The sequence below is a fragment of the Tinamus guttatus genome, unplaced genomic scaffold (assembly GCF_059628265.1).
Source record: "Tinamus guttatus ecotype Peru unplaced genomic scaffold, ASM5962826v1 Tinamus_guttatus_pri_ptg000143l, whole genome shotgun sequence".
Lineage (NCBI taxonomy): Eukaryota > Metazoa > Chordata > Aves > Tinamiformes > Tinamidae > Tinamus > Tinamus guttatus.
In genome coordinates this window covers 323,284-350,790 of record NW_028288677.1, presented here as the reverse complement: position 1 = coordinate 350,790, position 27,507 = coordinate 323,284, and the positions used below count along the sequence as shown (strand labels likewise).

The following is a 27,507-nucleotide window of genomic DNA, read 5'->3' as shown; positions in this document are numbered from 1 at the left end:
GCTGTGATTGGCGGAAGGTAACATGGAGGGGGGACACGATGGCCGGGGGTAAGGGTGTCCCCCTCGTTTTTCCCGGGGATTGGGGGGGCCCCGCGCTCCCCCAGCCCCCGCTCCGGCCGCCCGCGAGCCTTCCCCGGCGGGCTTTCCCGGCCGGCGTTCGCGGGCAGCCAATGGGAGCGCGCCGCCGCGGGCTGTTGCCAGGCAGATTATGGTAATGAGGCCCGGGCGGCCGCCCCCCCCCTCCCGCTCTGCAGCTACCATTGTGAGGTGAGGGCAGGTGGGGGGGTTCGGGGCCGCGGCGGGGCCGGCGGCGGCGGCCGGGGCGCGGCGGCCGCGCGGGACCCCCTCAGGTAACGCGATGGGACGGTCCGGGAGGGAAGCGCCGTGCGGCGCCGCCGCGGGGACCCGCCGGGGGTTTCGGACTTGTTGTTTTAGTCGCACCCAAGATGGCGCCCGGAGCTGGCGGGCTCCGTAGCGCTGCGGACGGGATAAACCGTTGGCTCCCGCGAGCGGGGGTGGGGGGAAGCAGGGTGCAGCCGTTCCCCTTCCCCCCCGCGGGAGAGGTACATTCCGCCCCCAGCTTCCCTGCCCTCCTCGGGATCCCCCATCCGCCCCGGACGGAGGGAGAAGGGGCTGCCCCCACCCGCGTCCCACTCCCCCTCCCCGCTTGGTACAGTCCGGACCCCGGCACCTCCGTGTGTGTTGGGGCGGGAGGGGGGGGGGACGCTGGAGCCATCTTGGTGCCCGCAGCGCGGCGGGCGTTTCAGCCGCCCCCGCTCCCCGTTTGCGGGGAGCCGCTCGCTTGCCTGGCTCCGCGCGGAGGTCGCCTCCCCTCCGCGGCGCCGTCCCTCGCCTCTGCGCCCCCTTCTTTCTCCGTCACCCGAAATATTCCCCGCGCCCCCCCCCCCATCCCCCCGACCCCCCCGTTAATTTTCATAGTGGTTGGGCCCGGGGGACCGTTGGGGCACCGGCGTGGGGGGGCTCATCTCGTTCCGCGGGCGCGGGGGGGAACGCGGTCGTTATTGACGCTGCGGAACGGTGGCGGCGCGCGCGCGCGTGGGGAGAGGGGCACCTGCGCCTCCTGATTGGTGGGGGGGCCTCGCGCCCCTTTCTCCTATTGGCCCCACCAGGGGCAAGGGGCGGGGGGAGCGGCGCAGCCGCTGCCCCTGATTGGCTGCTGCCGCTGGCCGTGGAGGGTATATAAGGAGGGAGCGGGTGGCCAAGCCGCCATTGCTGCCCGTGAGGCGCTGAGGGGTGTCGCGGTCCTGCCCAATGGAGGGTCCCTTCGGCTGCGGCCGCGTGTGAAAATGCCCTTTTGGGGGTCCCTGGGGTGCCCCGGGGGGAAAGGCTCAAGCAGGGGCTGCCCCGAGGGGCCTTGGCTCGTGCCTCCTCAAGCCTCGTGAGGAGAGGCCCAAGGCCACGTGCTGGCAGAAATGGCAGTTTCTAGAAGCGAAGCTTTAGGTTTTGCTGCCTCTACGGCTTCCCTCACCTGTGTCTCGATGTGGTGCTTGCCTTAGAAGAAGAGGGGAAAAAGTAGGCTTTAAATTGTAATACATTAAAAATACATACACTGGCTTGTCTGGTGTATGACTAATATATACATCGTTCTTGCAGGCTTTTAAAGGATGAGCAAGTATAAGACCGGATAGTGCTATAAAATGCCTGCCAATTTTTTCTCTTCCACTGCTTTGATGGAAATTAAAAGCCTACAGTGAGCAGCTCTTGCTTTTTAAATTTTTATAGTAGTTTAACTTTATTTTTCTCTCTGTCTTCACTGGTTTAAACTACAAGATGAAATGATTTTTAAGAGATCTCTTCCTGAGTCTTTTGTGGGAGCAAAATATAAGAAGGTGTATTTCCAAACTCTGCCCTAAAGTGGCCAATTTACCTGTTGGTCTTGTGCTGCTCTGGGGGGGTTTGCATGTGCTTCTTTTGTGTCCGATGTTTAAAAATGCAATTTTATTACCCTTGCTATAGGGCGGGATATTGATGCTGTTGTTATTGTTGCTGTCCGTGGAATACTGATAACTTGTTTGTGAGGAGAAATTGGAAGGTGTTGTCCCTTGCTGTCCTCGGACACCCTTCCTACCAAGGGTGCGAGGAGCAGCCCTTGACGAGCTCCTCGTGTTAATTTGTGCTACTTAGTTAGCAGCTACTTGGGAAGCTGTTTCTGGCCTCCTGCAGCTGCCCTCAGCTGTGTAAACTGAGTGTTAATTGACTTAAATGTAGCTCATTGTGAGGCTCTCTTAATTTTATTTTTGTTTTGGCTTAAAACATGAGGTCAGACCTATTTGACCCTCTTATTTTTGTGTTCAGTGAAACACAGAAATAGAAGTCGTTTGAAGATGCAGCTGCCTCGCTGGTTCCCCTTGCGTGCAGCATTTTAAGGGACTGTTGAGAAAGATGCAGGTTTATCTGCAGAAATAAGACGATGTTTTTCTTCTGAATTGTAAGAGCTCGAAGCAATATTTTTTTATTAAATGTATATTATTTTTATATTTTTATTTTCCTTTAACACGTTCTTGAGAGCTTTATAGGCAGCAGCGTAGCACCTGCGTTGATAAAGACCTCGATTTTCTTCTTTTTATTCATGTTGCATTCTGAAAATGTGTTTGTTTTCCATGTTTTCCGCTTTATTGCGTTTCTATAGGTATAATCCATAGGTTATATGACACAGTAGCACACAATGAGCCTTGGAGATGTAAGAGGTCTCTTCCAGCTCCTTATTGCTTTGATGATGGATGCAATATAAGGATGTAGAAAGATCGATTTCTTGCAGGCAATTTGAGTAAAGAGCGAGTTCGTGTTTGGCCGAGTTATTCTGTTCATTATATGATTAAATAAATTGCACTCATGTTTCCTTTTGTGGAAATTGTCTTTGCTGTCCTGCGCACGCTCCCCATCTCCAACTCGCCAGGAGAACGTAAATATTGTGGGCATATATTACCCGATACCCAACGTTCGGCCGAAACGCCCGAGAGCTGGAGTTCCTTGAGGCAATAACCGCTTTTGATGAACGCGGACGCGGAGGAAAAGACACTGCCGTGGCAGTGAGGTTACAAACCCGGCCTCCTTGCTGCAGCCACCGCGAGTCCCTTGCCAAAGGATCGCAGGAAATGCAGCCGCTCTGCCTTCTAGGCAAGCGAGGTAATTAACTTAAGTGTGGGATATGGCTTTAGCAGACACATGTGCTGCTGCTTCTGAGCATAATAAATCAGTGCTAAAAGCTGCAGGAAGACCCGTAGCCATAAAACCTCTTTTTGCAGCAATCGTGCTGTCCTTGCGTATGGCTCGCGCCGCAGAAGGGTGGTCAGTGAGCTCGGTGCTTAAAGGATTAAGCTAATAACAGCGGCTGTTATTGCTGCAGGGAACCCCCCTCTATAGGAAAGGCCCTTTTACACCGGGGAATAAATCACATTAAGCTGTTTTTATGCACCATTATTGTAAAGTGGGTTCTCATTTGAGATGCTGCAGTGGCTTTATGGCTCCCCGAGCAGGGAAGTGGCCCTTGCTTCAAGTTCTCTTATTCTTGTGTCAGAGAAGGGCCAAGAGTGGATGTTTTGACAGGCCCTGGGTGATGCTTTCTCAGCAGAATGTCCTTAATTAGACTAGAGAAGTTGCTGCAGATGAAGTCCCCAGAGTTCTGGTCTCTAGCTTCTTGCCTTTTTGGATTTTTGCTCTTTTTTTGGTGATGCCTCTTTGTGAATTTCCGAGATCAGTTTTCCAGTGAAGCACCGTGTGGTTTTGCTGGGCTGGAGTATCATCTCATCCTTGCTTATCAAGAGAAAACCAGCACTGGCTCCACTGTTACTCCAGGTCTTCCCTTCAAGCCCCGTTTGCTCCCACCCCAGCTGTGCCCTCAGGAGTTAGAGGATTGGAGAGATCAAGGGAGGTTTGCAAAGTGATGAACTGCTCAGACTGTGACACAAAAAGCTCTTCAGACAATGGTGGCTCCAGAAAAGCATCCCCATTAATGAGATCTTTAGGATCAAATGTAAAAGGCAAGAACTGAAATCCGAGGTCTTGGATACCAGCAAGTCCCCAGAGCATGTTAAGGAGAGGAAGGTAAATGTGAACTGTGTGAATCAGGAACCTGTTTTGGCTCGAGGGGTTTGGTTTGCCTGCAGAGCAGCATCTGCTGAGGCAGGCAGCTGGATTTGGGGGTGCAGAGACCTCCAGGGGCTCCATGCCCTTCCTGCCCACGGTGTCGTGACCGTGCTGCGACTCCGAATCTCTTCAAGTCCTCTGGAGTCTCCTTCCTCCTCAAGGTATCAGGCTTAGCGGTGCTAAAATGAGTCAGCAGGAGAGAGTCAGCATCTTCAGACCGCCAACAAATAGCTGTTTGTTGGGAAAGTCGGCCAAAAATCCTGCTACCTGTTGCACTGTGTGGAGTTGGCCATAACGGTGCTGTTCTCCTACACAATTAAATCAGCTGGTAATTTAATTTTGTACTAACCGGGTGATTATATTAAACCCCCAAATCATTGCAACCTCTAGCGCTTATTTTCATTGTTCTCAGCAATTAGGTCTGGGTTAATGGATTAAACTACTGGCTTTTGTATCCCAATTACCCGAATGGGCTCTTGGTTAATAACAACAACAGGGACGAATAAGATGGACAGTTTTCTGCAGGATTAAATATGAGGAAATGCCTGAATTAATCCTCGATGCTGTAACAAGTGATTTTGAGCTAGCTGGATAAAAGGTACTATATGGCATGCATGTTATATATATATTTATATATGCCTATGTCTGCTGTGGACCCTAGTTTTGAACAGCTGGAGAGCAGTGTGAAGTGTTTATCAGTCCAAAACATTGTTCCTTTCTCCTCACTAATGAGATTCACTAGCTAAAATGTTGCAGAAAGATGCAGCATTGTAAATTATCTCCCTTTTCTCTCCTGCACTTCAGAGCTTCTGTATATGATAATGTATAATAATAGCTATAGGGAGCATAGCTGTAAAGAGATAAATAACAGAGTGCATATGTAACAGCATATGTAATAACCAGAGAGAGTTATTGAAATAGCATTTTTGTTCCTTTACCCCAAATCTAGCGCTGAGAGTCTAACGTGAGGGCAGAGCAGCCATCGCACCGCTCATCAGTCACCCCTTTTGCAGCTTGTGCTACATACATAGTATGTTGATCAGCATAAGAAAGCCAGAACTCCCAGAAAATGCTTTCCCAAAGTTTTCCTTAATATATGTGACAGTATCATGAGTTTTTCCCGCTGTTCAGATCGGTGACGTTATCCTGAGATGTCTCCATATTATTGATTTATAAGTTCTGGCTCAGACCCGTGGTACAGTCAGTGCTCAGGTCTGCAAAGCTCCTTTGCTGCTGGGGAAATTAGCAGAAGGCACAAAGTGCCTGCTTCTTTCTTATCTTTTTTTAGCTTGTCGGTGACAAGCCAACTGCTAGCATTTATGGGAATAAATTATGGCTAAAATAATTTGCATTTGAAATGCAAATGAATGAAAGCGTCAGCAAGGAGCCTTCTGCTTTCTTGCCGGTGCGCAGGCTGGGGAGGCACTCGGTATAAAATCAAGTTAATTGGACTTGCTGAAAAATGAAATGGGCTCAGCCTCATGCTAATTCCTGGGCCTGTGATTTAATATGACATTAGAGACGAAGGACTGGGAAGGTGCTGAACCACTGACTAAACCAATCACCGGAGCTGTAAATTACACTTCTGAGATTCCCCGTGGCAGATTGAGGGGCTCCGATAAAATTGCAAGAGGTGAATAAAACCTAGCGTGGAAGCAATTTGTCAGGATCTTCAGGCTTGCAGCAATTAGGGTTTAAGTTTCATTGTTCTTTTGCTAAAAGTCATCTCCTGAAACGCTAGCTGAATACCAACTGGGGCTGCAGCTTGATACAAGGCTAAAGTTGCTAGTAGACATAAAGCTGTTTGATTTTTTGGGGGGTGAAGTAGCTGATAACACCACACATCCCCTTTTAATTGCAACCAAAGCTGCTTGTGCTGTTCTCTGCTTTAATATCTCGGCCTCTTCTTTCTTTATAGCCATGTTACTGAAGATCACCTTGTCTTCTGGAAGTAGAAGCGCCGTGAACAGATGAATCTCTTCAGCCAAACGTTCCTCCCGTAGAGGCCTCTCATGGAGCACGAGAGCAGGGAGGAGATGGACTCCAAAGAGGAAAGTCCTCAGGTGTGGGCTGACTCTGCTGAGCAGGAGCAGAATTCTGCTCAGGTGACTAGTGCCTTCCAGAGCTCTGCACCTCTTCCTGCATGCAGCTGGGCTTGCTGCAGTGGTTAGCAACTTAAGCTGAGCACTATTCAAAGGTGCTCTTTAGAGCAGCCAGGTCTTGAGTTAAAATGCAGAGTAAAAGGGAGAAACTGCTTGTAGTTTTTATGTCTGGCATCATTTAGATGAGATTTTTAGTATCATTTACACCATGAGTTTTATGTTGTATCCCTAAACAATAGGTAGTTGGGACACATGTTATTCCTTCCTTCCAAGATGCTTCTGCAGCCTGTGGCTTCCCGTGGGTGTACGTGCAGAAATGTGAGCGTAGGATCTGTTCTTGCAGGTGCACTTTGTCCCCGAGGGGGGGACAGTGGCCCAGATCGTGTACAGCGATGACCAGGACCGTCCCTCGCAGCAAGTGGTCTACACGGCAGATGGCACCTCCTACACCTCCGTGGACACCTCGGAGCACACGCTGGTTTACATCCACCCCGTGGAAGCTACGCAGGCACGTGCGGTTCTGAGCCCACCCCTTCCTGGCACCTCCAAAGAGCAGGGATCTTGTGCCAAACTCAAGCCAGCTCCCCAAATGGCCAGGGGCTGGCGGCCGCGCTTGCGACGCTTTGATCTGCCCATGGGTGACGAGGGACTTCACGCTGCTCCTTCCAGTCTGATGTGCAAATGTGGCAATCAAAGGATGCTGGGCTAGAAATTATGAAATGCTGGTTATTTTGCTGGAGGTGGGCGAGATTGTAATTACATCAAAGGTGTTTTTAGAAACACTGATAATCTCTCTGCAAGTCCTGCCTCTGTTGGACTCGGTCAAAAGCTGATTCAGACATCAATGGTCTTTTTTGGAAGAAGAGTCCTTGTTATGCATAGTGCTGTTCTCATAGTTAATAGTAACAATAAATCTGTGTGTTATTTCCAGAGGATCCCAGCATATTTAATCTCATTTTGCAGTCTTGATTCAGAGAAAGTGGTGATTTCACAGGTCTACGCTCCTTTCTTCCTCTGAATAATTATATAATATTAAATATCAAATAGCTTTTGTCTCCGACAGCTTGTGTTTAGGGTGTTAAACAGTATGCATCCGTACCCCTCTGTGGATAGATAAGTGAGGAGCAGGCAGGTTTTGTCAGGAAAGTTTGATAGTCTCTTTGGTGACGTGACAGATGAGCAGTGCTACCAAGTGTGTGTCTGTGACACTCGAAGCCACCCTGGCCGTCTCGTGTGCCATGGCCTGTGTCTGTGGTGCACTTCTTGGCTAGTCCAGAAAAGACATTCTTATGTTTTAGGCTGATCTGAGAGGGTAAGATATTATGAAATACTGCATTTCCGCAGAAGTTACTGTCCAAGCTACTCCAAGCCTTGTGACTATTATTTTTTCTTGTCCAAAAGACCTGGAGTCTTACTCTTCCCAGGCTCTGTAAGTGCTTGTGATAATTCAATGAGAGCTGCTCTTGCAGACTGCTGGGAGAGTATTGGAGCTGTCATCTCTTGGAAAATGAAAAACAACTTAATGACAATAACAAATTCACATGGAGGACATATCTGATACCTGAGGCTTTTTTTATCTAAGCAGCTCTGCTGTGGACAGGCAGAAAGATGAAGTTAGTAATTATCTTCTGTCCTGCTCTCAAGTAGCTTCCATGCATTTTCTGCATTTCACCCTGTTAAAGTGCAATTCACAGTGATTTTCTATTAAAAAAAATTTGAAGCTCTTTCTCTATGCAGATGACAGACACCTTATAAACGATGCTGTATTTTTATGGAATCCTACCTAATCTTATTCTATTTTTGGGGTACGTAGGCTCACATGGGTAAGTTAAATGAACCTGCTATGCTGACAGGCAACCCAACAGCAAAACAAATGACTTTTATGTAGATTATTTCTTGGTGACAGGGCAATTCTTGTGCGAGTTGGGAGTAAGCAAGCCTTTTTCACTGGTTTGATAAGCCTTTTTCACTTTGTCTAGACTCTGTTTACAGATCCGTCCCAAGTGGCTTACGTCCAGCAAGATGCCACCACGCAGCAGGTAAGAGACTTGTTTCTCTCGGCCCTGAAACTGCAAGGGAACAGGCACGGAAGGTCGAGGGACCTTGTTTTGCTGGCAGGGACAGAGAAGCTGCTTCTGAGCTTGTCAAATGACAACCCTTGACTGTCACTCCCGTGCTGATGAGCAAAAAAGTTTATGACAGCGAGCCGGTGTTACCTTGGCTACCTTGTGCATGAATGACAGTTAACTCGGCCTCTCTAAACATTTAAGTTCATACGCAACAAAATTTCTAACTTCCTGCCCCAAATTATACGAGAAATCTTTCCACGGCATCCTTTTAAATGACTTGCTAAAGCAATGAGGCTAACTTTATTCTAATGCCCTTCTGGAAGGGGTAGGATTGCAGTTGTCCTCCTATGGATTCCGGCCCAACGTCGCCAAGCTTCGTGTTTGAATCGATATTTTACATACGGTTTGTTACTAAACTCCCTAAAATTCCTGTTTTTTGGCACGCTTGGGGAGGAATGAACATGCATTAAATATACATTGACTATAAGATTTTTGCCTGCTAAAAGGAGACTTTCTAAACTGTTGAGGCACGAGCAGGCAACAATTTGACTGATAATACAGTTCTCTTAAAAATACATTCTCCGAATGTATTTGGAGGTTTGGCTTTTTGTTACTTCCAGATCAAGTTCCTTTTATAAAGAAGCCAAGCAGTGCCTCTTAGGTGTTTTAAACCCTGCTTGCCAACAAGTATGATTGATAAATATGCAATCCAATTAACCGAGTAGTTATATATGCAGTGCACATGACATGCTGACATAGCAGCAACATTGGGGAGTTGCTGCTCATGTGTTTGATATCAAGGGCATAACTAGGTGTTTTTTAAAGTAAATGTTAGAAGGGATTGAAAGGAATTCAAAATTCCAACTTTCTGCTGGTGTTTTGGATTTTCCTGTCTGCCCCTTGAGCTTGCAGGATCCTGGCCAGGTTTGTGAAGAACCAGACCGAGTTACTGTTCTCTAATGTCCTGACTGGTGTTTGCTCTCAGCGCTGTCTCTTGCCCAGCCTGCATCAGGGTTGTGCTTTGTTACCCCCCAAAATGAGAATTTCTCCCTTCTGCCTGTCTGGCAGCACGTTTCATGGCTCTCTCTTATTCTATACTCCTCAAACTCTCTCTCTGAAGGGGCTTTCCTTGAGTCTAAAAGCAGAGGCAGAAGCTGCAGCCCTCATGATGTTAAGCGCAGGAAAGGATGGAAAAGCATGTGGGATATCAGTACTGATCCTGGGGTAGATAGACAGAACTCAAAGGGCAGGAAAGGTAATTCCTGGCATCTGCATTTTGCTTTGGTTGATAGCTGAAGAGATGGGAGCAGCAAATTAATGGGTGTAGTAGTATTCATTAATTTTAATGGCACGACACAGGAAATGAGCAGGAAAACGGAACCCAAAATGTACAATGTAGCCAAATAACACGGGGGGGAAAATAATTGTTGGAATCCCCTCATTTTGGAGGGCTTGATTTTTCCAACCGTCATCCCTATTAGAAACACCCTTAAAACGCCCCGTTTGGGGCCTGGTAGAGGATTCCAGGGAGCTTTGCATGCAGGGCCCTGCCCGTGGGTGAGCGGTGGACGGGAATGCCGCAGTGCTAAAACGAGTGCCTATAATTTTAGGTAACCGTGCTCTTGCCTGCTGCTGCCCAGGGCATGAATCCCAGCACCCTGCCCGTGCTCGGCAACGTTGCCCAATCCCCCCAGCAAGTGGCTCTGGAGCAGGGGCCACGAGCAGATAGAGTAAGTTGCCAGGCACCCTTTTCTTCTTTTTTTCCCATGTAAAACGGCTCTGGTTTTATTGCTCCGGCATCTCGGGGGGATGAAACGTGGCTGAGGGAGACGGGAGGCAAAGCAAGGAAGTTCACAGGGTTGTGATTGTCTTTCATAGTCTCATCACGGGCTGCGTGGGGTTTTTAGGAGGGTGTAGCTGATGTACAGAGCAACCTATTCTATAGATTCTACATCAAGCACTTGAAAATACCTTTTTCAGGTTTGAAATTGCAACTCGACTGTCACGTAGGGCCAATCTCCTCTGTGTCTCTTTGCCACTCTCTTAAGGCAGCTTTATTCTGTATGGTAATTCTTGCTCTCTGAGAAACCTGTGCGAGTGATGGAGTACCCCGTGTCCACACATCCATTTCTTCTCCCTTTCTGTGTAGGGAAAGTGAAGGGAAATCTTAATTAAAATTAGTGATGTCCTTCCTGTCTCGCAGTTCCCATCTAATCCTGGTGTTATCTCCTCACTTATTGATCTCCACACGTGTGCTCCGGGGGTTGTTTTCATTTGATTGTACAGCAGGAGAGCAAAGATGATGTGTAAAAATGCAGGGTTCTTGCACTTATTTACTGAAAATACAGCTTTGGGGCTCTGGATGGTTTCCACCAGCATTTGTTGCAGAGCTCCTCTGGTTTCAGTTCGGAGTGGGCTGTGACACAGAGCTGTTCTGAGCAGCAGGCGTGCAAAACGTCCCTCTGCAATCATTTATCATGCAGTTCCCCTTGCCCTTCTTCCCATTACCAGAGGAAATAGAGTAGACTAGCGAGAGCTTTCATTGCTTGTCTTTGTGATTTATTTATTTTCTTTCTTTCTTACTTTGCAAATGGGGAATCAACTTTGACTGTGTTTTGTCCTCAGGCATCACTACCGGTGCATAACCAGGTGTTACCTCCTATGGAGGCAGTGGATGGTTCTGACCCTCTAGCACCTTTGCAGAATCAGATGGGAAGGATGGAAACGAAAGAGGAGGACGAGGAAGATGAAGATGAGGATGAAGAGGGGGAAGACACTGACATGGATGAATGGGATCCGGATCCACCTCGACCTTTTGATCCCAACGATCTCTGTGAGCATATCAAGAAGTGAACAGCGGATTGGCTCTCTTCCCCTTTAATGGGATTAAAGACAATTCATATTTTAGCATTAACAACTAGTTGCCTTAATTATACCCAGGAACACCTACTCCTCTTGGGCTGCCTTGCCCAAAAAGCAGGATTCTCTCCTTGCTAGAGTCTCTGAGCAGCTTTATTCCTTCCTTTGCAGAAGGCTGCACTGTGTAATGTTTTAAAACATTAAATGTTTTAAATGGAATAAATGTTCCTATAACTGAGCCAAAGATATTGGAGAAAGGTAACGCTGTTAAACTCTTTTTTTGACGCCTGAATATCTGCCTCATAAGGGTCCTCTCTGTTGCAGGGTGTGAGGAGTGCAACAACGCGCATCCCTCCGTGTGTCCCAAACACGGACCCCTGCATCCCATCCCGAACCGGCCCGTGCTGACGAGGGCGAGGGCCAGCCTGCCCCTGGTGCTCTACATAGACAGGTTCCTGGGAGGGGTCTTCTCCAAAAGGCGCATCCCGAAGCGCACGCAGTTCGGACCCGTGGAAGGACCCCTGGTCAGGCAAACGGAGCTCAAAGACTGCTACATCCACTTGAAGGTTTGTGCCCTTGGGGGGAAAAGGGAGGAATTGGGGCCTGAGCTTTGCTTTTGATAGCTTTGAACCTGTTGCTTGGACAGTTACTTCACTGGGGGCCACCTGTTACTTCCACTGATATTCAGCACTTCCTAGCTGGCTTTGCTGTGATGTCTACAGCTACTCATGCTCTTCAGGGTGACAGAGTCACCGTGAATCTTGTGGCGTTATGGTGCTATGATGTATGGGACTTGGACTATTGAATGCTCTGAATCACTCTCACATGGGCTGCAGCAGCATCTGGCCATAAAAATAGCTGCTCCATCTCAGGATGTTTTGCAGCCATAAAGTTGTGTCATGCAGTAACTTAAGCTAAAAATATTTCTCCTTCCGCTTTCCCTCCTTCCTCCCCCAGGATGCAGAGGGGAGAGGACAGCCCAATTCCTCTTGCCCCCACCAAGTGTGTTTGCATGAGGTAAAAATAGATTTGGTTAACTTGAAGCCATTTACTTACTGGTCTGATTGTATCAGCATCTCCTTAAGTTTTATTTTTTAAGTATTTCCTAAATGCTGCCTGTTGCTTAATCCCTGTTAGTGAAAACGTCAGCTATGCCTTTGTAAAGTCAATTTTGTCACCTCCTGGCTAGCCAGGGACTTATATATAACTGGATTTTACTGCAGGTGTCTCTTGATAAGGGTGACAGAAAAGACAGAGACTTGCAGGAAGACCTGTGGTTTGAACTCTCTAGTGAGGCTCTCTGCAACTGGATGATGTTCGTGCGCCCAGCTCAGAACCACCTGGAGCAGAACCTGGTAGCCTATCAGTACGGCCACCATATTTATTACACAACCATCAAAAACGTGGAGCCCAAGCAGGAGCTCAAGGTAGGGCATTGCTCACCTTCCATGACTTGTTTTTCCACTCTTCAATAAAGCCAACGGTGGCCCGAATCAAATGTCACCAGAATCGCTCGTCAGCCGCTGACTTATAGAATTTAAATGAGCTTTGGTTCAGACCTCGCATGAGGAAGTTTAAAAAAAGAGTATGTAAATGGTTTGTCTGTCCCTGCCATGCTTTACAGCACACGTTTTGCAGATGCAATCTCATTTTTATTGCAGCAATCTTGTTCTCTTTAGTTCTGGATGCCCTTTCCTGGTAGGTCTACGTCCCCTTGACTTGGTTTCTGGTGGCTTAAGTGACCATGGTTTCTCTCTCTACCTGCATTTTCTGGTCCTGGGACTTTTGCATCATATGGGGAATCGTAACAAATATTGTGAGTTACTTTTTGTCCCCTCTGAGTGATTTGATTACTTCAAATTCAAAGTAGGTTGGCTTGCTGAGATGGCCTTTGTTTGGAGCATCTTTTTGGAAACTGAGGGTGACTTAGTCTTTGATATCAGTAAATAGTTTATTCTTCCCTGAATCATCCTTTTTAAACCAGGAAAAAAGCCCCACTTAAACCCTTGTCCCTGATTTTTAAAGGTAGAATTGTTTTTTTGGCCTTCTCTAAAACCAGCCCTGAGTTAGCTTAAGCTAATCACTAGAAATCTGTTTAATCCCTTCTAATTGTATCCAAACATCATTTTTCAACTGTTTTTTAAATCAATTTGAAAGCAGACCTTAATTCAATCTGCGCAGACCTGCCTGTGGAGGCACCATTTTTCTTGCTTCATGTGTTAGCAGTGCCTTTTGGGGTGAAATTAGTTGGATAATTGCAAGTGAATTACCCAGGCTAAGTAATGGGTTTTCCACTTCAAGCCCACGTAGGGCATTCGTCCCAATTTTACTGAAAGATGGAGCTGGGTGGATTAGTGCATTTGAGCAGTGGGAGCTTTTGCACTGCAGGACAAGTGGCTAGTCCAGAAGCTCCAGGATTCCCTCTTTGGTTAGTGAGGTGGCTCTAAAATAACACGTACCTGTTCATGAGGCTTTGAAGCAGGGCAGAAATGACACTCACACTGTTTCACTGCTGTGAAAACATCTGTGGTCAGTCCATGTTTAAACTCGTGCGGGGTTTTTCATGCTGCAGATCTGTTCCTGCCTCCTTTAAGTTGTCTTCCCTATTTGAGCCTTTCCTAGCAAGATGAGATCAGAAATGATGCAAGAATGCAATTAAATATAAACACCTGTTTTCTAGGTTATAATTTTTACTTAGAGAGCAGGAAAGAAAAGGCAAATCCCTTGAGTTAAGGAATTTTTTTCCATTTCTCATGTTACGTGCACCCTAGCACGTAACAGTACTTTGCAGGCATCCATCCTGAAAAGATTAATATCATTTCTTTGGAAGCACTGAGATGAACGCTCTTATTAGAGACCTACACCTTAAAATTAAACATTTCTGCTTGCTGACCAAAGCTGTCTTGCTCCTTAGCATATTGATCTCAGGAGGCTTTATTATTGAGGGTGAAAAGAGCAATGGGAATTAGGGGTTGAGGCAAGCGCTGTCAATAAGGGGGAAAAGGACAAAACAGAACATTTTCAGTGAAATTCCCCCAGTTCTGCTTCCCATTTAAGAAAAGATTGTGTTACCTCGTTTGCCTCCTGCAGGTGTGGTACGCTGCCTCTTACGCAGAGTTTGTGAACCAGAAGATCCATGACATATCTGAAGAGGAAAGGAAGGGTAATTTGGCTTTTTCTGTTCTTTCTGTGTGTGTGTTATATTATTTTCCCCCAAGGTAATAGTAGCAGTGTGGGTTTTTTGTTGTTCGTTTGCTTTCTTTTTAATTTGGGGTATCTAAGTGTTTCCAATTTTCTGTTAAGAGACATCACTGGGCATTCTCTGCTAACGCTCCTCACGCTAGCATTAATTTAACCTTTAAGTTTTAAGCATTAAATTGCTCCTGGGAAGAGGAATGTTTCCATGCTCAGTGTCCTAATATTGAGTCCGTGTGTGACAAATCTGTGTAATTGCTTCAGGTGGAGGCACTTCTGTTAACATCACCCAAGTCACATCAGAGACGTGATCCTGTGGGTGTTCATACAACCTGGGGGAGGTTTTTGGAGCCAAGTGTTTAAAGCAGAGGGAATAATCCATGCAAATCTCCCCCAGTGCCCTTTTTGTCTCCCTGCAATCAGCAGCAGTCATATCACAGCACAGGGAGAGGATAAAAGCGAAGCTAAATTGCATGTGTGCTGGGTATTCTGCAGTCAGTCTAACCTTCAAGGGAGAAATATGGCCTGCAGAGGACAGAAAGACCTGGAAATAAAACAAAAGAGCTTGGTTGGTGACTGAAATACCGTTGTTGACATTTCCAATTGAACAGTTCTCAGAGAGCAAGAAAAGAACTGGCCGTGTTACGAGTGCAATCGGCGTTTCATGAGCTCGGAGCAGCTCCAGCAGCACCTCAACTCCCACGATGAGAAGCTGGACTTCTTTAGCAGGTATCGGAAGCTTAACTTGGCCTCTATATTTCTGAGTGCAAAGTAGATATGTACAAACCTTTTGCTGCAGAATTCCGGCAGGTTTTATTACTTACTACAAGCCGTTGTCACTTAACAGTGGCCATTCACCCACTCAGATAGGAAAGAACACATAAAAAGAGCACGGATTCCCAATCTGTCCCTGTTGTCCCTAACCTGGAGCGCTGTGTTTTCCATAGAGCCAGAGGCAGAGGCCGTGGGCGAGGGAAGAGGAGGTTTGGACCAGGCAGACGCCCGGGGCGCCCGCCCAAGTTCATGCGCATGGAAATAAGCAGTGAAAACGGTGAAAAGTGTGAAGAAGGGACGCAGGTATATTTGAGGATGGGAAGGAGGGGGGGAAAAAAGTCATGTTGGGTTATAAAGTCTTTTCTAGAAGTTTTGTAGGCATCAGTGCAAAGGAAAGATGCACTTCTGATTAAAATCCACATTCTTTGTTAGGGAGCATGCTATTACTAGTTAGCAAGTATGCTGACAGGACAGAAATGCCACAATTTGCTAGACCTTTAAGGCAGGACATTGCTGAGATCAGGTAGGAGAGTCCCCTGGAAGGAAGCCACTCTGAAATCCCAAAGTCCTGCTTGCATTTTTAAGCACATTTTAAGTGAGAGACGGATCTTATGCCCTCAAACTCATGTTAACTGAGCGCCGTGCACTCACCGTTGACCTTGTTCAGCTTCTGCTTTTTATTTTGAAAGAAACTCTTGTCATCCTCTAGCCTGGCTTCCACGCTTAGCCTTTTGCTTTTTTCCCCATTATTCCTGTCTCTTTAAAAACACTGGATATCTGCCACCTAGACCAGGGCTGGACCTTTGGCTTGTAAATCATTCCAAGTCTCTCTGTCCATTACGGGTTCATTGCTTGTAACAGCTGCTCTCCTGGCAGCTCTGTCGTCATCTTCTCCCGCACCTGCTTTTGCACTGTGAAAGTAGCCTTGATCTGACATGTTTTTGGCACTCTGTTTCTTTGCTTGTGCTTTTAAATTCCTTAGCTGCATTGCAGGCGGTTTCGTGCAAGGGTCAGTGCTTTGTTTGGGGGGGATTTTTTTTCGGTGGGGCGCACCGAAGGAGTTAGCATGGGCCCTGTGTCTAGCTCGTGGTTAAATAAGTAGAAATCTTGTTGTCTGAGTGTTATCACAAGTGTTTTTCAGTGGGTGGGGGGAATAATCACTGGCTGTATGATTTGCGATTTCAGGACTTGCTGCATTTTTCCAGCAAGGGGCAGTTTGATGAGGCCGGACAAACCCCGCTGAATGGGCTGGAGCCGCAGGAGGAGACTCCGGCGCCGCCGGAGGCGCAGCCGGCCCTGGATCAGCACACGGAAACGCACCCGGCGCCCATGCAGCCGCAGCACGAGGAGAGCGCGGTGCCCACGCAGAGCACCATGACAGCAGATGACATGAGGCGAGCCAAGCGCATCAGGGTAAGCCAGGAGGCTGGTGGCTCCTGTCCTCTGTCACCTTCTCGGGCCGCTGCCACCCAGCCAAGGCTGGACCTGCCAGCACCAGCTGGTGCCTTTCTCTCCCTGCAGCGGCCACGTCCAAATTGGGAATAAAACATCTCATTCGTAGCAAATTTCCTCCTCCTGAGAGGAAGACGGGTCTCATGCTCAAAGCCAGCAGCTCATGAGCTGCTAGTGAGAACTGGTCACCAGTTGGAGCCGATTCAATCCCAGCACAGTAATTTTGGGGGAGTGACAGGGTCCGTGCGAGCTGGCAAGCGGGAGCGCTTCAGGCAGCCGCCTGGATCGCGGTGCTGTGGCACAGACTAACGCCTTGTTCACGGCACCATCTGTGGCTCTGGGAGCTAGTTGCCAAGAAGGAGCCACAACCTCGACTGGAATCTATTTACTTGACAATGATGATGATATTTAATGATAAAATCCTCGATTGAGGTAGAAAACCTGCCTCTCTCTGAAGTGAAAATCTGTGCTAAGGACTTTGTGTACTGACAACAACTGCTTTGAACTTGAGCTTTGTGTCAGCTGGGTGAGCTCTGAGTTCTTTATTCCTCCTCTACTGTGTGTGGGAGGGAAATGATTCAAGCAAGTAATCCTTCAAGCCATGTAATTGTGAGCCTCAAATCTTTTTCTTTTTTTCCTCCCTGTGTAAAATTCTGATTATAGAAAGGAACAGCTGCAATTGGGGGGAGACTTCATTTTTAGGGGATGAGAAAGAGGATTAAAGAAAAAGCAGAGTTGAGTAACTGTTCCTTAGAGGAATACGTTGAGCCACATTTTGCTCTTATTTCACAGCAATAGGTGTGTAAGTCTGGGAGTGTTATTCCAGCAGCTTATCTTGGCAGAAGCATTTGTAAAGATAGGGAAAGAAATTTCAAAGCTACTTGTTGAGCTGTTGTTCCTGGGAAATTTCTACCTGGATTACAAATCAGAGGAGTGCGGTGGTGGTTTAGTCCTCAGTTAGACATTTGTGTCCTTGTATGCCTGGAAACTTGTGTTCAGCAGGGTCCTGGAGATGCTTCAAGACAGCACCTTTTTATAACAGCCTGCATTTCATGTGATAAATGAGCACTCTGTTCTAAAATGTGCACTATGTCACTCATTTCTGAAGAGCAGGTAGTAAGTCCTGATTATGATCGGGACTTGTGTAGCTCTTGCAGGTCCATGCAACTCCCATAGGATTTTGTTTCTTGGGAGCAGTGATTTCCTAGACTGCTGTATTCTGCCCTAGTGAAGCTGGAAAAACCTATGGAATCTTATTTTAATGGCTAAAACAGTGGAGTGCTTTAATTCTAGTGGGAAACACGGAAGGAATCCTGATACGTGGGTTGGAGTTGCTGATAAGGATCAGTTTTTCAGCATCAGAACTGGTGGAATTCACAGGAGATAGAGCTTAAATAGGGCAGTTTTGTCCTTGGTATTTGAACAGAGATACAGCCACCCCTCAAGATACTGCTGTAGTGAGAAGGGCACGTTATGGTCCAAGGCCACAATGACAAAAATCACTTTTTTCCCCAGCTTTCCACAGTAGCCTCACTAGGCAGCTGCCTATCTGAGAGAACATGAAAGGTCACAAAGCACCTTAAAGATTATCTGTAGTTTTTATCTTTGCCCTTTACCTCCCCTTGGGCAGCCATTAGCTGCAGGGCAAACTTGAAGATTTGCTTAGTGTTCCTGGAGGCAAAACCCTCGGTGGGAGTTTTGCCTAAGCCAAGGATGAACTTTAGCTTCAGCAACTGGCCCTACGAGGGAGCCAGAGAAGTCAAAGCCTCTGCTTTACACTCCATAACATAAGTATTTTTCTCTCCCTCAATGCTGCCTGTTCAGCTGGAGCTGCAGGTAGGTTTGGGTCGGGTTTTTTGTTTTGTTGCTCTTTTTCCCTTCTTTTTTTTGCTGTATCTAATCTAGTGGTATGTTACAGCATTGCCTTGGGTGCCGTTTTTGTCCAATTTTTACACAGCGTGTGTCTATCAACTTGTCACCTAGAGTGTCACCCTGCATCTCCTCCTTTTGCTCCGCTTTCTTCACTCATAAAACGGAGAGAGGAGATGACAAGAGCTCCTGGGAGGCCCCATTCGAAGCTCTTGTCTGAAACTCTTCATGCTTTGTTTTTAAAATGGCAAAACAGTTGCTGTCGCGTTCCTTTTCCTGGAGTGAAAGGATAGGTTTCCCTCTGCAGTTCAGATGGTGAACAGGAGCATTCAGGTTCACTAACTTAATCTCTGGCCCAGCATTTCACACTATTCCCAAGCTGTTCTCTGGTTCCAGCACTAGAGCTCCTAGCTTCGCTCTCTCCGTGTCAGCTGTTTGGCACACGCTGAAGGGACACAGCAAATGTCAGCCCAGACCTTCCCCCAAGGAAGGGAGAGGAAACCAGGGAAATGTGTTTGCTGGAGTACATCATATGGAGAAATATGCAATATTGAACGTGTGTGAGCAGAGGTGCCAGCAAAGTTCTGCTCTGTGTCTCCAACCAGCACGCAACCACTGTAACCTCTGAAAGGAGAAGGCAACAGTAAATGTAGATCTTTGGAGAAGAGAAATATTCCTTAGCTTTCTTACAGCAAAAGAGCAGTATCACAGACTCCTTTCAGTGCAGTTTGAGTGCCATAGCATAAATGGGTTTTCATACATGCAGAAATATGACTTCTTTGCAGCTAGCCAGCCTAAAAGTCCTTAGGTGATGTTGAAAAATGCAGGCTCGGAGCACAGCTGGGTATTTCTGCAGGCAACATTTCCAGCAGCATCAGTTTCTCCAGCAGATGATACTATATTAGGAATACCAGAAGGGGAAGGGATGAGAATCACAAAATTGCCCAGAAAAAGTTGACTGCAGGAAAAGGCCAACAAAAAGAAGCAGGAAACAAGAGGATGAATTCCACATAGTGGAAAAGTGGAGGAAAACAAAGCAGCCTAGTAAATTAAATTTTAAAATGAGTATTTGCACAACATATATTATGCCCCACATGCAATATTCTTACAAATTTGCAATACCTAGAAAAGCAATTTCATTTTTGATTGTGTATAATCAAATACACAATCAGACAATGGAAATGATAGGAGTTCCTCTTGATATGTAGCAAAACTGTGTTTCTCGTTCATCTCTTGATTGTCAGAGCCTCATGCTTGATAGATGCTTGAAGACAAAGTTGTGTCAGTTGCTCCCAGGTTCCCTGTGCCCTTGCTATGAGGTTTTGAAATTCTCTTCCTCTTGCTCCTAATATCAAAAAAAGGCTCTGGTTGTTGTGACATCTCTTGTCTGTGTGTCTGAGCAGAGCTTTTCCAGGCAACGCTAAACCACTGCCGCACGTCTCTGCGGGGCTCTTTAGTGCAGAAAATGGGATTTTGATGCATGGTGTGGAGTTGGGGAAGCCGTGCTCCAGTGGAATACATAGGAAACAATTCCACCTTTTTTGTGGGGGGGCTGAACTCAAGAGCCAGTCCTGAGAAAATGGGAATTGCAGCTCTATTCTGAGGTCTTTATGCCAGAGAAGATTTATTTTCCCTTAGCCCCAAATGCCACGCTAGGGATGAAGGGAGCTAACTGTGTTAATGAAGCACAACACAGGAATTTGGGAATCTCCTGGATTTTCTTAACTCAGTGTGTAGCTGCAGGTGTATCCCTGTGCTTCTCTTCTATAAAACGAAGCCAATATCTGCAACTCAGTATATTGAAACGTCAGTTTATTTTCTGATATGGTTAAGCTTGGTAATACTCGATGGGGAATGGATGCGTATGACTAATAGTTCTCCTGGCTGTTTGTTTCAGAACGCAGCTCTGCAGCATCTCTTCATACGGAAATCCTTCCGCCCCTTCAAATGCCTGCAGTGCGGAAAGGCCTTCCGGGAAAAGGACAAACTGGATCAGCACTTGCGCTTCCACGGGCGGGAAGGCAACTGCCCCCTGACCTGCGATATCTGCAACAAGGGCTTCATCAACAGCAGCGCCCTCGAGAGCCACATGAAGTTCCACATGGACCAGAAAACCTACTCGTGCATTTTCTGCCCCGAGTCCTTTGACCGCTTGGATCTGCTCAAAGACCACGTGGTGGTCCACATCAACGATGGCTATTTCACCTGCCCTACCTGTAAAAAGCGCTTCCCGGACTTTATCCAGGTGAGATGTCAGGAATTCCACCTTCAGGCTCTCTTGCAAGCGCTTTGTTGCCTTAATTTCACAGTAATGTGTTTGCATAGTACCGCATGTCACTTCTTCACAAGCTGAAGGACACCTGCATCAGTCATAAATCGGAAAGGAAATTCAAACTGCCCATTCAGATTTGTGCCAAAATGTTATCATTTTATAGAAGCCTTTGCTAAGAAATCAACTCTTTGATAAACTACTTATCTGCTCTGGCTTACGCCTGCCAAAGCAGAACTGAGAGCTGTTTTTTGCCAAGAATTCCCGAGTCTGCTTTTCTATACGGTGTTTCCTCTAAAGAAATTCCCTTCCCCTGTGATCTGCACCGCTAGGTGAAGAAACACGTGCGCAGCTTCCATTCGGAGAAGATCTACCAGTGCACGGAATGCGACAAGGCCTTCTGCCGGCCCGACAAGCTGCGGCTGCACATGCTGCGGCACTCGGACCGCAAAGACTTCCTCTGCTCCACGTGCGGCAAGCAGTTCAAGGTAAGACGCTGCCAGGGCGTTCCCAAATGGCCACCGGGTCGTGGTGGCCGCAGCAGCGTGCGCCTGGTCGCTTTCTTGTAAAACCCTGAGGGGTTGGAATGGAAGAAGCCCATTTTAGTGTCTAGACTACTCTATCGAGTTGCCTTGTAGCTCCTGCTTGCAGAAGGTGGTGCTGATGCCTTTTCTCCCCACGGCTCTGCCTGCAGAGGAAGGACAAGCTGCGCGAGCACATGCAGAGGATGCACAACCCAGAAAGGGAGGCCAAGAAAGCCGACCGGATCAGCCGCTCCAAAACCTTCAAGCCTCGCATTGCGTCCACGGACTACGAGAGCTTCATGTTCAAGTGTCGCCTGTGCATGATGGGTTTCCGCCGGAGGGGGATGTTGGTGAGTGCCCACGGGGTCTGGTTTCTCTTGGAAGCTTCTCTGCCTGGTTTTGTGGGCCCTTTTGGACTAAAGGGGCAATTCCAGCGGTGGGAACAAGCAGATGCTGAGAGACGGAGAATCTGGTAGCAGACCAGAGTGCTTTTGCTTTGCTCTGTTTTCAACCTGTGTATGTGCTCGCTATTTTTTTCTTTTTTTTCCATTTTTCTCCTGGTCCTGCCCTGTCACTGCCACTGTGAAAGGGTGTTTGCAATTAAGATCTCTGGCTGCCGGTGTCATGAGCGTTGTGATCTCTGCTAGCGAGATCTGCTTTCTGTTTCTTTCTCTTAGGTGAATCATTTATCAAAGAGACATCCAGACATGAAAATAGAAGAGGTGCCAGAACTCACGTTGCCTATCATCAAGCCCAACAGAGATTACTTCTGTCAGTACTGTGATAAGGTACGTAAGAAAGTCACCCATCAGAGGGTAGCTTGGTCCTGGATCTGTGTGCAACCAATTTGTCTGTGTACAAGAGCATCTGGCAGGGTTTATAGCTTTCTTGAAGCTTGCCAGCAACGTTTGTGCCAGCACTGCCTGAAAGGAATGAAGATGAAATGCACTTAAGCTAAAATATCTGGATGCTAACTGAAGATTTCGATTCTTTTCTGGCTTCAGAGTTAGTAAATCTGAAATACTCTGATCCAGCAAACGCTGACCCGCTCAGTCCTGCGGCTCCGTGACTAAGTGCTCAATCTGTCTGTACCTCCAGAGCACCTTCATGCCCTTCTCACTCCAAGTCTTCACCCCGCAGGTGTACAAAAGCGCCAGCAAGCGCAAGGCACACATCCTGAAGAACCACCCTGGCGCCGAGCTGCCCCCGAGCATCCGCAAGCTGCGCCCCGCGGGCCCGGGGGAGCCAGACCCCATGCTCAGCACCCACACGCAGCTCACGGGCACCATCGCCACCCCTCCGGTCTGCTGCCCTCACTGCTCCAAGCAGTACAGCAGCAAGGTATGGGGGGCAGCGCAGAGAGGGGCCTCTCCCTGCTGTGTCCTGCTGGAGTTTTGGGATCCCTCCGTCCCCAAACCCTTGGATTTTGAGCTGGCCTTGTGCTGTTCCCATAAGCACAACCTGCTAGTTTTGTGCTTGAAAGCACAAATGGGAATCAACAGGCAAGTTGCAGGCCCTCTGATGCTCTCGTGTGTCTCTCTGCAGACCAAAATGGTACAACACATCCGCAAGAAGCACCCGGAGTTTGCTCAGCTCCCCAACACCATCCACGCGCCGCTGGCCACAGCTGTCATCAGCTCCACTCCTGCTGTTCTAACCACAGACAGCACCACCGGAGAGACTGTTGTGGTGAGGACACAGGAAATGTTAAATGGGAAGTGGCAGGCATTGGTTTCAAGCTTTGGACAGGGCAAAAATAGTAATAAAGTCCTGTTAGCCACAGATTTAAACCATTTTTTTATCCAAAGGTTTAAAACTGTACATAAAAGACTTTCTCTTCAAGTGGGTAGATTCAACCAGGGTGCTTTTAGGCTTTGTAAATCTGATAAGTTAGGTATAACTGTCCTTACACACTTTATCAATAGACTTATCCAAAGTGCCTCAAGGAGGAGAGGGCTCCTATGTCTGAGGAAGTGATCTTCCTTTTAGACATGGAAACCAAGACTCGGCCCCTTCCAAGGGCTTGATTGGTATTGCCAAATAGCATATTGCTAAGCCAGTAGATGATGATCGCTATAATTATAATACCTTGCTAGCCCTGCATTTCTGCCCCTTCTCAGACAACAGATTTACTGACGCAAGCGATGACAGAGCTGTCCCAGACCCTCACGACGGACTATCGAACTCCTCAAGGAGATTTCCAGCGAATCCAGTACATCCCCGTGTCCCAGGCCACCACTGGCCTGCAGCAGCCTCAGCACATTCAGCTGCAGGTTGTTCAAGTGGCTCAGGTAAGTAACCTGCTGCAGCCCTTCACACTTTTGAGCCCATCTGTGTCATGCCAGCACTGCCTCAGGGCTACCCTTGAACATAAATGGTTTGATAATGCATAGGATTTAATAATGCAAAGCACTGTACTGGGTATAGGTGGTCCTGCCAGTTTTGGTCAGCTCAGTGGAGGCTTCTTAAAACAGCCCTAATGATTTCAGGCTGTCTGGGCACCCGCTGCCTATTTTGTGTGCGAAACAGAAGCAGCTCCCAGGCAAAGGCCATTGCAGGACAGGCCCTGCAGCAACTGGCAAAGTGGGTCAGTGGGTGACCTGTATTTGTGGCAGCGAGGACTCATTTGGGCTGCTTTGTCCTCAGTGAGGCAGAACCCAAATTTAGAAGAACAGAAACTGTTTGCCTGCCTGCTGTATTGTCTATTAGAAAGTTCATTCTCTGTCACACTTGGCAATCTCTAAAAATAAAAACAGGGTATAACTAGAGTAATGGGGCTGAGGAAAATGATATTTGGGTAGTCCTAAATAATCACCCTCATCTTCATTTCTATTATCTGTTGAACCTGAAATTGCCATGTGCTTGTATTTGAATCTGAATTTTGGTGTTTTCTCTGCCCCCTCATTGTAAATTTGTAAGCAAATTAATTTGGCTAATAATAGCCTAATCAATGACCCTAGTTAACAGGGAGGTTGCTTTAACAGTGCAAGTAATGATTCCTGCATATTAATTTTATGAGGCTCTGAGGCTTGTAATTAAATTACTGCAGTTACTGTAATTACCAGGTGTTGTTTCAGAAAGCTTTTCATCACTAAGACTCCAAACACTGTTTTCTGGATGTAGATCTACATCATGTGTTTTCAGATATGCAGATCTTAGGTATATACTACATAGAAGGATGCCTGCGAAGGATGGTGCAGGGATTTTTCCATGTATTTCCATTCAAATCCAGCATCTGCTGGACCAGACAACTTTAAATGACCTTAGGCAAGTCAGTTCCATTGAAACCACTGTCACCATCTCCAAGTGTTGGCATCTGTTAAATGCACTTTTCTGTCATGGGAGTGCAAGGAGGGTAAATTCATCTCGATCAGTAGTGCTCCATGGCCCCGGTGGGGCTCATTGCTCCAGCTCCCGTATGACACGAGAGGTTTCTGTGGCTCCTTCTGCAGAGAGTTTGAAGCAGGCAGCTCTGCTTGGCTTTCTGCAGGCTACCTCACCGCACCAGGCTCAGCACTCCACGGTGGACGTCGGGCAGCTTCACGATCCCCAGACGTACACCCAGCACGCCATCCAGGTGCAGCACATCCAGGTCACGGAGCCATCCCCGACAACCCAGTCTTCATCACAGGTATCCCACTCTTTCCTCTTGCACGAGTGTTTTGTCTTGTACAGAGAGCTTTGCAGTTTTTGGGCTTGTTATACCAAGAAATGCCCTGTTTTTCCTTGATAAGGAAGGTAGGATTATAACAACATAGAGTTGTGTTGATTAACACTTTTTTTCTTATTTTTCCCCACCTCTCTCTGGCACAATGGCTTTTTAGGTTGGTGGTCAGCCCCTGAGTCCCTCCTCACAGCAATCTCAGCAGGAACTCAGCCCCTCGCAGATGCAGACAACTACATCTACGCAAAATCCAGCCCTCCAGCAGCAGCAGGGTTCTTCAGTGCAGCACACGTATCTTCCCAGCACGTGGAACTCATTTCGGAGCTATTGTAAGTGTCCATGGAATCTCTGCCTGGAAAAGACAGTAATTCCAGAGCTCATGAAGCTTCCTTAACATGCATAAAGGTCTAGGAAGATGGGTAGTTATACACAAAAGAAATGGTTGTACAAGGGTATCGAAAGCAGCTTGTCTGAGCTCAGGGGGGTGCCTGAATCATACAGAGGAGGAGGGTGACATGAAATGACTACCTGTGGCCATGCAGCTCTGGATAGTAATTTGGGGAATTTCTTCTTGAGGGAGAACAAGATCCGATTTAGCAGATAAGGGTCCAGCTCTTCAGGCCTATGTTAGCTGACATAATTCTGTCGAGGCCCCTAGAACTAGGGGCTGCTTCTTATTTGGGTTTCTCCTCAGCAGCTGCTGTTGTTTTGGGCCCTGGGTTTGTTACATGTGTGCACCACTATCACTGTTGCCTTTCCAGGTGGTCTCTGAGGTTATAACTCGAGGTAGTGATTCTCTAATTTCCCTTTTCTAGCATCTGAGATTCAGATGATGGCCATTCCCCAAGGCCAGTATGTGATTGCAGAGACAGCTGTAGGTACTCCTGTCACAACTGTCAACACGGGCCAAGTGAAAGCAGTTACTCAGGTAAGGAACGTGATCCTGTTTCGGTTTGGTTTTGGTGTCTGTTTAGCTTTTGTAGCCACAAAATAACGCATCAGGTTTAAAGCCTTCACTTTGAGTATTAAATGAATGCCAGAATGATGATGGGTGACCCAGAGAGCAGTTGCGTATTTAAACAGGTCCAGATTGTGTAGCTCAAAGGAGAGTTATAGAAGATGTGAGGTGAAACACCACAACTGCTTCTCTTTTATTATTCCCTGTGCAGACTCACTACGTGATATCCGAAGGTCAGCCTGATCTGGATGCCAAACAAAACTCGGCGCTCTCCGGTGAGGTACAGGTCGGTGTCTCCCAGCCGTCAGGCCACACTGATACCCTGGAATCTCAAACGAGTAATCAGCAGCAAACCACCCAGTACATAATCACTACAACCACCAATGGGAACGGGGGCAGTGAAGTGCACATCACTAAGCCACGGACTTTCTCAGCAGAGCATGAATGAAGAAACCCTGTGGTGTCATTTGCTCGTACTTTCTGACCTCCCCCAAAAGCCCAAACGTGTGGGTGTCCTGGAGCTCGTGGGATTTAACGTATATGCTCCCTTCAGCTAAAACCTTGGAGCTCTTGTTAATGCTTTAAGAGGGCTTAAGTTCCCTGTGACAATGAAGAAGTACCCTCAAAATCCTTCTGGGATGCCACTTTATGCAGCTTTTAACAAAAAGGACAAGAAGAGAAATGGAATCTCTGCTTGCCCTGGACTTCATCTTTTTTGGCATGTCTGCTGACCCTTATTTTTCCTTTTTGGAATCGTCTCCAGTAAACAACACTTATTTTGGTGGTATGGGAAAAAGCTTGCCTGGCTGAAGGCTCACTGGCAGATTATGTTCTATGTATATTTTCACTAGGAGCCGTTAAACAAGAGGACATCATGTAAATTGCTGGCATATGGCAGAACTGCTTCCTGTGTGTTTGTTTCAGCAGCCCAGGTGAAAGGGAAGGTACCGGCTCCATAGAGAGCAGACTGCCCGCAGAGCAAGAGCAGCAGCCAAGTGGTGACTCCTTGTGTATGTTTGTGGGGATCGATAGAGCATCGAAGCTGTGAAGCTGTGCAGAAGCAGTCCATTAAATTATTATTTTTCCAATCCTCTAGAACTGTTTACATGCTGTCTGCTCGGCCCGACCTTACCAAGCAGTTCAGAAGAAGGAAAAGCGCAGTCTTAAACCCTTGTCGTTTGGAACCAACTGATTGAAATCATAGTACGTAACGGTAGTAGGGAGCCGCCCTTGTCTCTTTCCCTCCTGCATTTGCAGGGAAATTCTTTTTGCCTGGGAAATGAAAAAAAAGGCTCAGCATAATCTGCAGAGCAGCTTCTGCTGTGACCTCTAATGCTGGTTGTGTCAGGAGAAGATGAGGGTAAGGGAAAGAGAATCATCCTGATGATTTTGTTTTGATTTGGAGGTTATGCAATCAAAAGGCACTGAAACCTGTGCTGTGCACTTGCTCTTTGAGACTTGCTTGAAGGTGCAGTGTTTGAAGAGAACCTGTCTAAAACCAACTCCTGAGCAAGCCTCTCAAGTCGCAGGGTACTCGTCTCTGGTGCCACCCCAAATTGGATGTATTTTTCCTTGAAGACTGGATGGAGAGCTGGTTACTCTGATTTTTCCAAGTACTCTGTTAACACATTCTAATTCTTTTGGACGGTTTCATAAAATGACCGG

The 27,507-nt window shown here is 47.3% G+C and overlaps 1 protein-coding gene across 2 annotated transcripts; it reads left to right on the top strand.

Moving 5' to 3' along the window:
* The first annotated feature begins 238 nt into the window (after positions 1–238).
* On the top strand, positions 239–26,930 carry PRDM10 (PR/SET domain 10). 2 transcript variants are annotated; one of them, XM_088522024.1, is made up of 23 exons: positions 239–267; positions 6,026–6,212; positions 6,553–6,717; positions 8,189–8,248; positions 9,889–10,008; positions 10,904–11,111; positions 11,462–11,703; positions 12,361–12,564; positions 14,228–14,300; positions 14,944–15,061; positions 15,280–15,409; positions 16,292–16,519; positions 20,325–20,672; positions 21,029–21,184; positions 21,391–21,570; positions 21,898–22,008; positions 22,361–22,561; positions 22,766–22,909; positions 23,341–23,511; positions 24,711–24,851; positions 25,045–25,213; positions 25,700–25,812; positions 26,054–26,930. In XM_088522024.1, the coding sequence occupies exons 2-23, from the start codon at positions 6,120–6,122 to the stop codon at positions 26,288–26,290; spliced, it is 3,612 nt and encodes a 1,203-aa protein (XP_088378150.1). In that variant the 5' UTR covers positions 239–267; positions 6,026–6,119; the 3' UTR covers positions 26,291–26,930. The 2 variants fall into 2 exon arrangements, with proteins under 2 accessions (XP_088378150.1, XP_088378151.1); XM_088522025.1 differs by lacking the exon at positions 239–267 and adding an exon at positions 300–350.
* Positions 26,931–27,507: the final 577 nt, after the last annotated feature.